The sequence below is a fragment of the Lontra canadensis genome, unplaced genomic scaffold, assembly GCF_010015895.1.
Source record: "Lontra canadensis isolate GAN:19392208 unplaced genomic scaffold, GSC_riverotter_1.0 scaffold161, whole genome shotgun sequence".
NCBI lineage: Eukaryota > Metazoa > Chordata > Mammalia > Carnivora > Mustelidae > Lontra > Lontra canadensis.
Window position 1 is genome coordinate 1,744,094 of NW_022631155.1, and position 10,305 is coordinate 1,754,398.

The 10,305-nt window shown below is 58.1% G+C and overlaps 1 protein-coding gene across 4 annotated transcripts in view; it reads left to right on the plus strand.

The window, feature by feature from the left end:
• Window positions 1-9,892, plus strand: part of CD99L2 (CD99 molecule like 2) — a 77,115-nt gene extending 67,223 nt beyond the window's left edge. The window contains exons 6-10 of one of the 4 annotated variants that reach the window (XM_032845257.1): window positions 3,575-3,610; window positions 3,957-4,076; window positions 7,441-7,458; window positions 8,600-8,665; window positions 9,630-9,890. In XM_032845257.1, coding sequence (XP_032701148.1) covers window positions 3,575-3,610; window positions 3,957-4,076; window positions 7,441-7,458; window positions 8,600-8,665; window positions 9,630-9,694 — 305 coding nt within the window. In that variant the 3' untranslated portion in view covers window positions 9,695-9,890. Of the gene's footprint in view, window positions 1-3,574; window positions 3,611-3,956; window positions 4,077-7,440; window positions 7,459-8,599; window positions 8,666-9,629 lie in introns of all 4 variants that reach the window. The other 3 variants (XM_032845256.1, XM_032845258.1, XM_032845259.1) reach the window with 3 other exon arrangements.
• Window positions 9,893-10,305: the final 413 nt, after the last annotated feature.

Here is a 10,305-nt window from a genome sequence, read left to right on the forward strand (position 1 = left end):
GAGGGGCCTGAAAGGGAGCAGACCCTCTCATGCATGCCTCCCCATGAGGGGAAGAGGGACACAGCTGATGGGATCGGCTGATGACCCTCTGGGCCACATTTGTGCTGGGGTCATGGCATGAAACGCTTAGTCCTGGACCCCAAAGGGCCCTCCGGTAAGTGCATTCTTAGAGGCCGTGAACTCTGTGGTCCAGTGTGTGAACCCAGCTTTCCCCCAGGGGAGCTGCAAGGGGTATTCATGAGAGGGAAGAGGACGAACGGGAAGCCCTGGCCTTGCTGGTGCTGGCGTGCTTGTCTACCCCTTCAAGAAGCCAGTGCTTTGCCGGATCTTCCTCTGGCTCCTTGCATCTGTTCTTAGTCCGGAAAGGATCTGGAGTGGAGGGTGAGGTGTCAGCACCCCCAGACCACCCACCCTGGTGTGTTGTCCAAAACCCCTTGATAAGCCGACCCCAGGAATCCACTGGGAATGGGAGGGGAGAGTGGGCTAGGGCCACTGGCTGGTGCTTGCTTGTGTCCGGGGTCACAGCATTTCCATTCTTGGGAGGGGGGTTCCTGAAAGATGGTCGGGGACAGCAGCTATGCAGTGGTGCGGCTGGAGGCTGAGCTTTCTCCTCTCGGAGGAAAAGGAAAAGTCCTTTTCCTTCTTTATTTGCTTTTAACTTTTTACTTTTCATTTTGCATTTCTGCTGTCTGTCTTCTTAGAATGAAAGCAAATTTTTACGAAACCTGAACGTCCCAGTTGTGGCTGTTGGAAGAGGAAATGACTTACGAGAAACCTTAAATACTTGAATGTCCCCCGCCCCAGCACTTCTAGATAGAGTGTCCGCAGTGTTCCGTGACTGTCAGGTGTGTCAGGCACTCAGTGTGAGCCGTGGGCTGTGCTGTTGTCCAAGAAGGGCAGATCCGTGCCCCACGTCCCTGCCTCCCAGGAGTGTGGCTGCAGTGGGCTGAAGCCGGACGTGTGCGTGGGCGCTGCTGCCTTCTGCGCTTGAGGGCGCTCTGGGTCTGGCACTTCTGCCCACGACAGGGCCTGTCTGGGACCTCCTCGCCGAGGTACTGCCACCTCTTCCAGCATTCTCCGCAGGCACAGTGCCCACGATGGCTGTGGGGGCTCTTCTAGCTGGGGGCAGGGCGCCGCGCCGCGATGGGGGTGTATCGGCTTCTGGACGAAAGCAGATGGCGGCGGGAGGTAGGCTGCACGGGGCAGCTTCTAGTACGAGAGGGCGGCTCTGGTCTCTGGTTTGTAATATACTGAGCCCAGAAGGCAGGTGGGGATGCAAACCTTAGCATCCTTGAAAATGGAGATCCTGCCAGCGACCTGTGGAATAGTTTCTTGGAGCTGTCCCGCCAGTTGTGGGGAAAACGGGCTGGTGTATTAAGCCTTTCTCATAAAGTTTATGAAAATCCTCCTTTATCGTTTCACCATCTAGGGAGGATCACCAGGAATACTTAGGAGTACATGCTTGCAGTAATTTTTCTCTAGATTATATTACATTTGTAAATATTTTTATAAAAATGGGACCATGCTGCTTTTTTAAAACCAGTTTTTATTCAGTAGGACCCTGAATATCTTTCTCAGTCATTAAGGAGTACTCTAAAATACTGTGTTAATGACTGCATGATATTATACCATAATTTATTTAATCAGTACCTGTTTTGAGAGGTCTCTCCCTGCGGCTGTTTACTGCTCTGATAAACCTCATCAGAGCCAAATACAGAAAACCGTCATTGTTTGTCAGCTAAGTTTCTGGATGTTGACTTGCTGAGTCACAGGAAGTATAAAGTGTAAATGATGCGACTCTTCCAAGGGTACTGTCCCCTCCTGCTGCTGTTGGCTCCTGTCCTCCCCGTCCCCGAGTATCCTAGTTTTGTTATCTTTGTAAATTTCATCGCTGTACAATGCTATCCTGTTGGCGTCGGTGTTCCTTTGACTACAAGAGCTGTGAAACACTTTTTACCTTTAGTGCTTATTAGACCCTCTTCATATATCGTGTTGAATTGCCTGTTCGCATCTGTTGCCCAAATTTTTTTTGTTCCTTTTACTGAAGTCTGCATCTTTTCTTGTCAACTTGTATAGTCTGTACATGGGACAGTCTTGCAGCTCCCGATCGTACAGATTGTGATGTTCAAGACTTGAGGTGAAAGTAAAGGGAGGTTGAACTTCTCAAAGATGTCTGGAAATCTGATGTGAGCACATAGGCAGAGGACGCCTTGGAGGGGCGTGCCCCGCTCCTTGGCAGTGGCCACATCCAGCACAGCAGACGGGACCACCGACAGGCCAACGGATGCGGTCAGACTCCGGGTCCTCACAAGCGACCTCGTTGCTGACCTGCCGATACACACAGGACCCTGTGTCCTCCTCTCTGCCTGGTGCTCCCTTCTCTCCGCTCGGTGCTCCCTCCTCTCTGCTCGGTGGTCCCTCCTCTGCCCTGGTGCTCTCTGATAGCACTGACTGTGCTTTTGAAAAAGCCAGTGCTGGTTTTTCTGTAAATAACCATTCCTACCCAATTGGGGACCCAATCCTCGCTAACTTGAGGATTCAGCACTAAGTGGGAACATAACAAACCTTATTTTCTACCCCTACCCCCACACTTTAAAACACAGACTTCATTTTTCAGAGCAGTTTTAGGTTGGTTCACAGCAAAATGCTCCCTGCCCCCCACACCCACAGCCTCCCCTGGTCCCGACACCCGCCATGAGAGGGGCGCGTGTGTTGCAGTCCACGAACCTACACATCCCCAGGCTCCGATTGGCGAAGGAAGCGTCACAGTTCATTGCCTCCTTCCAGTTTAGTCACCGCAGGGCCCTTTCAGAGTCCCACTGTCTCCTTCCCTCCCCTCCTCCACCCTAACCCCAGCCACCCACTGATCTGTCCTAGAGCCTTTCAGATTTCAAAATACTGGATCGGGGATGGCCAGCCTCCAGTTGCTTTTGTGCTCCTGCGTAGCTGTGTACCTCCCTGTTTGTGTACACAAATGGAAACATCTGGATGGGGAGAAAAGCGTGTGAAGCGCCAGGAGTCACGTCGATTGAAATATCCACTGCAAAATCTCTCTGGGTGGTGGAGTTATGAGTTGCTTTTCTGCTAGTCGTCGTCGTCGTCTTTTTTTTTTTTTTTTGAAGTTTCATAGAAGCATTTTTTGCAATGAGATAAAGAATCTGGACTTCCTACAAGAGACAGTACGGCCATGGGCTACGGGTAGTGCGAGCATCCAGAAGGAGGTTCTCCTGGCATGGGGCCAGCTCTGCCACCTGCTGGCAAGTCCCTCACCGGCGAGCCCACCCCCTGCCCTGGAGGATGAGGATGCTAGGCGCACCTGCTTCACCGCGCCACAAAGTATCCCGTGTATGAAGAGCTGGGCTAGAACACGTGCTCGGGCACAGTCACTGTCATTTTACAAATGAGTTGTACCTTGTGGCCTGGGCTTTGCAGTTGGTAGGCATAAGGAAGCAGGTCTTGCAGAGTCAGGTAGAAGCCCACTGGGGATTTACTGGAAGGTGTCGGGGGGTGGGGCTATGGGAGGCTGTCCGCAAGCTGGGAGGTCACAGGCTCACGGCTTTTGTCCTTTTTCCAGGTGATGGGCGGTATGGCAGTGACGACTCAGAATCCGGTGGGTTTGTGTCCTGAGGAGACTTTGTGCTGGCAGCAGAGGGATACAGGGATTTAAAAGAATTAAGCATGAAAATTGAGGTCCCCGGGAAGGTGGTCCCATGAGAAGCCTGCTGGCTTGAGACCCCAGCTTCCCAAGGTGGAAATCCTTATGGAAAACGAGAAGCCCTTGGCAGATGCCTTAGTTAGAAGTGGCTTTGCCCTGTCACTCTGGCCTGGGGGGCACAGGCGTTTGAATGAGCTTAGCTTGGTGGGGGGAGAAGAGCCCGGCGCTGGAGCTGATCTCGTGGGGCTGTCGGCCTGGTTCCACGTCTCTTCACACCCTCCCCCCGCCGCCTTTTGCCTAGGAGTGTCGGCCGAGGCTGGCACCATCGCGGGTGTGGCCAGTGCCCTAGCCATGGCCCTGATCGGCGCGGTCTCCAGCTACATCTCCTACCAGCAGAAGAAGTTCTGCTTCAGCATCCAGCGTAAGTGCAGCCACGCTGTGGCCTCCAAACCCAGCGGCCAAGGTCTTGCAAGGGGGGAGGGGCAGCAATGGGGGCACGATTCCGGTCCATTCCATAGCCTGCCCAAGACCGACTCCTGGGTAGGCTTTCTGCAGCGGACGGGCCAAGGCCAGACTGCAGTGTTTCCGTGAGCAGCGCCCAGGAAATGTGGACATGTGTGTTACACAGAGCAGAGAGAGCCTGGGGTCTCCGTCCGGCTTCAGGCCTCACCTGCTCATGCTGCCGGCCTCCTTGGGGGCACAAGGCAGCAATCTGGGGGCTCCGAGAGCCAGCGCACCGCCACCACGATGACGCACTTTGAAGAGGCAGGGAGGCAAGGGGCCGAAGAGAGGGTGAGGTTTGCACTCCCTGCCTGCCTGCTTTCATTTTACACTGTTGCTGGGGGCATCTCAGTTGTAAGCCAAATAGTGACAGAGCCCCATCTTCCCAGCCGGTAGGGACCTGGCGAAGGGGAGCAGGAAGGGTACCCCCAGTCGTGTCACCAGCACAGCTTTGCTGTGCCACTGCTTGCTGATGGAGTGTCTCTGGGACTGGGAATTTTTAGTTCAAGTGAGAGGGCCTGGCTCAAGCATGATTTTCCTCTTTCCTGACGCTTAGGAGCATCTCATGTGAGGCTCCACCTCCCTGCCCTTTCTCTGGGTCTTGGCTTCTGCCCTAAAGTCTAACCCGGAGGCCAACAAATGAGCTTGGGCCCCAGAATGCTTGGATGTGGGTAATGCAGAAGTCTCCACCTCTTCGTTCCTCTGGCGATTATATTTGCTTTCTTAGTCTTGGACAACGTTCTTGACCAGGGCCACCATGTACAGTTACACAGGCTATGTGCGGCAGTACTCCAGGGGCACCATTCATATTTCAGTGCACAACCTGCACAACTGTTCATGGTCACCCTGCTCGAGATCCTGTTTGACCCACTGTGGACCCACAAGCCTTACCATAGAGTGGTGTGAATAGGGAGGTGTCAAGAAGAGGTAGGGAACTGGAAGGTGGATTGTCCTTAGAGTTCTCTCTTGCCCAGTTCAAAAGCAAAGAAAAGGAGTGGCTTATGACAGAATCTATTCTGTCAGAGTTCTGGAGGCCAGAAGTCCAATATCAAGGTATCGGCAGTGTTCGTGCCTTCTGGAGGCTGTAGGGGAGGATCCTTCCTTGCCGCCTTCAGCTCCAGGTATCCCTTGGCTTGTGACCCCACCACTCCAGTCCTTGCCTCCATAGGGCCTTTTCCTGTGTCTGTGTGTCTGCTCCTCTTCGAAGGCCACTTGTCATCGCAGGCAGGGTCCACCCTAGATCCAGGATCATCTCCTCTCGAGATCCTTTAATCACACTTGCAAAGACCATTTCCAAATAAGGTCACGTCCATAGGTGGTGGGGGCGGAGGACATGGCCACGCCTCTGAGGAACACCATTCCTGATAGGGAGATGCCCCTGATCCGCGCTTACTAAAGCCGGGCAGGAGGGCTCATATGCCGGGGCCCAGGGCTTGCAGCCCTGAGGAAGCATATTCGGAGAGAGTTACGGTACGAACAGCTTCCCAGCCACTGCCGAGCGCTAGATGTGGTGTCCCGCCCCGAGACCCCCGCCTCAGCGCCAGGGGCCAGGTTCAAGGGCACCCTGACTTTATCGACAAGGAAACAGAGGCTTAGAGGACTGCTGAAAGAATTGAGTTGAGATCCACAGGGGAGCCAGAGGCAGGGACAGGGAGGGCCGAGCAGTGAAGAGACCCTGGGTTGGGGGAGGAAAGTGAGGAGAAAATACCTCATTTTCACACTTGTTTTCTAAAACAGGTGTGAGGCTTTGCAAATCGGATTAGCAGGCAAAGCCAAAGAAAACATGAGACCGTGAAGGCCTTGGCATACGGTGTTAAATGATTTATGTGACATCTGAAGGAGAATAAACCAAAAAGGGGGCATTGAGGACAGCTGCAAGCCGTGAGCGCGTCTGTGCGAGGATGTCTTTCTGAGGGCAGCCCGGAGGTGCTGGCCAGCCCGCTGGTGGGGGAGGCACAGCCGGGGGAGGCAGGTGTGCTTGGGTGGCTACTGAGGGCTCCCCCTCTGCAGCCTCCCTCAGTCTGAGTGGGGGCCTCACCACCCATTTCTTTGGTCCCCATACCCCCTCAGCCTCTGGAATCTCACTGTCCGTCTGTCCACCTCCTAGTCCCCCACTTTCCCCTCTGTCAAAGATGTCCTTGTCATTGCTGAATCTGTGCTGTCCTGAGTCCCTTCCCTGGACACACTTGTGCAAGCATTGTCCCCACAGAAGGGAGCCGAGTATGGAGTATCCCCCGAATTTGACAAAGACCTCCCTTCCGTATCTGCGTCGGCACTATCAACGCTCTTCACAATTTGTTAGGTGTCTCCGCTCCTGTCTCAGAGTCCTCCCACATGAGTGAGGTCCCCCTCCCAGGGCTGGTGTCCCCTGCGCAGGTCTGCTCTGGGGCCACACCTCTCCGTCAGTGCAGCCATGGCCTCTGCCTGTCCGGGGCTGGGTCTCCCCATCCTCTATCGGGATGGTTCCATCAGTCTCCCGCCTGTCCCGCTGTCCCCATGCTTCTCTGTTTGGGGCAGCCCGAAGAGCGGCTCTGCCTGGACTGCCCATGTCCCCACTGCCCTCCAGGTCCTGGGCCTGATGCTGAGCTCGGCCATTCAAGGCCCTTCCTGGTTTGGCTCCAACCCCACCAGCAGCCCCTGTTCGCAGAAGCCACTCTCTGAGTGTGTCCTGCTCCTTCTGCTGTTCCTCCTCTCACCCAGCTGGTCTCACCCTTGGGCCCAGAGCACCCTCCCAGGAGGTCTTCTTGCCCTCCCAGCCTGTGAACTGTGGACACCCCTGCTTCGTGCTGCCACAGCGCCCCCTGCCGACCGGGCCTGGGGCCCTTGGGGCCGAACGAGGGCGCGCTGCCCTGTGTGGCAGCTTCATGGGTGGGGGAGGGAGGAGGCCAGGAGTGCGACATCCACAGATGTGTCCCTGGCACCCAGGCCGGGCAGGAATTAGGAGGAGCCCCATGGGTGTTTGTGGAGCAACTAGGCCCTGAGGAGCTGGGATTGGGACTTGCCATTCCTACCCTTTCTGCCAAGCCTCTGCCCAGAGTGGCCACGGCCAGCCCCGCGTGGAGGTGGCCTGTGTGCTGGGAAGCCCCAGGGAGATGGCGCGTGGCTACTGAGGGGGGCTGTCCCCCTTGCTTCCAGCCTTTACTGCCACTAGAGGGGCCCAGGCTTTGGGGACCCTCTGCTTTCCATCTCTGCCCTCAGCGATACAGTGTGATGGGGCCCGTGCATCTCGCAGAAGGCCCCTGTGGTCTGTTGCCAGGGTCCTAAGCTTTGTGTCTTGCCTTCAGATGCAGCAGAAGGTCAAGGTAATGACATGCTTCCACTTACTTTCCTCTTTTGCTTTGGCCGCAGTACGTCATTGTCATCGTGGACCCTCCCTGCCCGCTACTCCTGCTCCTCCTCCCCAAATCCTCCCTGCCCCTGGCGCTCACCCACTTGGCTGTGATCTCGATGGTTTTTAGCTTGCCCTGCTGTGTGTGGGAGGAGGCCGGTCGCCGGGCCTTATGTCTCTGGGCCCAGCGGGGCTGCGGCTGGGGGTTCCTATCTGGGAGGCAGATGCCTGCTGGCGGCCGTCACAGAGGAGCAGGCAGAAGCCTTCCCGCAGGCAGGGCGGCTGTGGTACAGTGATCCGGAGGCTCGGGTGCATCTCCCAGCCACCGGCGCTCAGGCAGGAGCAGCTTCCTCTGGCTCCCTCGCCTGCCTCAGTCCACAGGAATATAGCCCGGGGTGGCTGAGGGACTCAGTCTGTGCCTAGCGCTCAGTCCTTTGGTTGGTGAGAACCATGGCCCGATTTGCCCACAGGCTCAGGGCTCTGATAGGCTTGTAGCCCTCTGCTTATCCAGGGCTAGGACATGGACTCCGGACAACCCCCCAAGTAGCAGCAGGCTGGGTCTGCTCTGGATCCCAAGTGCTCGCTGACCTGAGTGCCAGCATGCAGAGGATGCTTTGAGGGTCCCCGAGCACCTCTGGGAAGTCAGTGGGGAGAAGGCCCATACAGCGGCCCGGAGCAGCTCCCTGCGGTCTGGGCCCTCTGCACACGGGGGTGCGGGTGGCACTTCTTCCCGGCAGCTGGAGGAGCCGGTGGCCCGAGGGTGCGGGTGTGACCAGGAAGCCCCCACCCTGGCTGGCGGGATGCTTGGCTGGCATCTCTGCCTGGAGCCCCGGCCGGCCGTCTGCCCCTCTGCAGCTGCATCTGTCCGTCCCTCGTGCGGCACCTGGCTTCCTCTCCGCCTCGCTGGATCCCGGGCTGGCATGCAGACCCGTGAGCGGTGCTGAGCCCGCTGCCGGGCCCCCAGGCTCCCATGTGGTGGCACCTGCCCAAGGGGGATGCGGGTCGGGGGCCTTTGCTGGGCGTCCTCTCTGAGGACTGTGACAAGAACCCCGGGGCTTGGCCGGGGGCCCCTCAGTTCTGTGTCAGCCGCCAGCTCTGCTCTTTGCCCTTTGCAGAGGGTCTGAATGCGGACTACGTGAAGGGAGAGAACCTGGAAGCCGTTGTGTGTGAGGAACCCCAAGGTGAGGCCTCACGGGCCCTTCTTGCCGCAGGGCTGCTGGCCAGAGGCATCTGTCGATTGAGTTTACGGCCAGAACAGGCGGCTGCCGGGGCCCAGGCGTCACTGCACTGTCCCCTGGAGCAGATTCGTTTCACGACATGGGCCAGGGACGCTGGTGGTGGGTCGGGCGCTTTCGTGCACTGTGGGGCCCCCGTGCCCTGTCGGAGCTGTGGGGAACCTGGAAATGAGGCCTGTGACTTTCTGTTTGGAAGGCTGCCTGCGGCCCAGAGGGGTGGCCTTCAACAAAGAGCCTCTCATGGGCCCTCCGAGTGCAGGGTGGCGGAGGGTGTTGTCACTGGGGCCAAAAGCGGCATCGGGATCGGGCCCGTGGCTTTGTCACGGGGGCAAATGTTGCTTAGGACGGGGATCGCGGTGCCACCCTGCACGGGCTCCGTGGCCCTGGAGGGGAGCAGATGGAAGCAAGCCACAGTGGCTTTTGCTAGAGTCGTTTCGAAGGCCCTGAGCCACCGCTCTGTGAGCACCCGCCACTGGCCGGTGCGCCTCACGAGGATTGCACCTACTTTACCCATGAGGAAATGGGCTGAACCCTTCCCAGGGCTTGTCTGCCTTCCTCCTGCTCTCCCGGGCCCGGGGTCGCCCTGACTGGGGACAGGGTGGCCTCTGGAGGGGAGGTTGGCCTGGAGAGGCCAAGCTGCCTCAGCCCCTGGGCAGGACAGACAGCCTCCTGCACACTGGGGAGCATGGGGAGGGCTCCCCGCCCCACGGAAGACCCCCCCCAGAGGGATATCTCCCCCGCAACGGACGTCTCCCCCCACCACAGAGCACTCCCTCCCCAATAGAGGTCTCCCCCTCTGACAGAGGACTCCCGCCCGCCCCCAGCCCCACCACGGAGGTCTCTCCCCCTCCCCATGGAGGACTCCCCGGCCCCAGAGGTCTCCCCGCTGATGGAGGTCTTCTCTCCCCAGTGAAATACTTGACGCTGCAGACGCAGGCTGCCGAGCCGCCGCCCCCCGATGCACCCCGGATCTGAGGGCCACTGCTCGCGACCAGCTCATTTCACCGTGACCCGCGGCTGCCCTGCTGCTTCTCTGACGTCATCGCTTCTCCTTCTAACTCCAGATGAGCTCGCGGGTGTGTGTGTGTAGTGTGTGTGTCGCATCTGAGACCCGGCTCCGGCGGAAAGCCGGCACCAGCCTCGGAGCCGCTGGATCACCGCACCCCCAAAGCCAGCCTGGCCCGGCCTGCGTGAGCTGGGGCTGTGGCGCCGAGGCGGCGGGGACACGCGGACTCTGATGTGCCCAGGATGGGAGTTTGAACCCAGGGTCGTGTGGGTCCTGGCAGGGACCTCAGCTAGCGCCTGGTTCGCTTGCAGCCCCTGCAAGGAGCGAATGAGTGAGCGTCGGGTCAGCATGCACACACACACACACGCACACACACTCTCCCTCTCACACACACGCACACCACCGGCTTTTGCACTGCCGGCCTTCCGGAGAGCTGGTGCACGTGGTGGTTTTCCGTTATTGAAGTGCATGCATTGATAGTCCCGTCCTGAGAGCTTAGGAACCTTCTGGACGAGTAGGAGGCTGTGACTCTGGGGCCTGATTCCTCTGACTCCATAGGGGCCTGGGTGTGGCCTCCTGG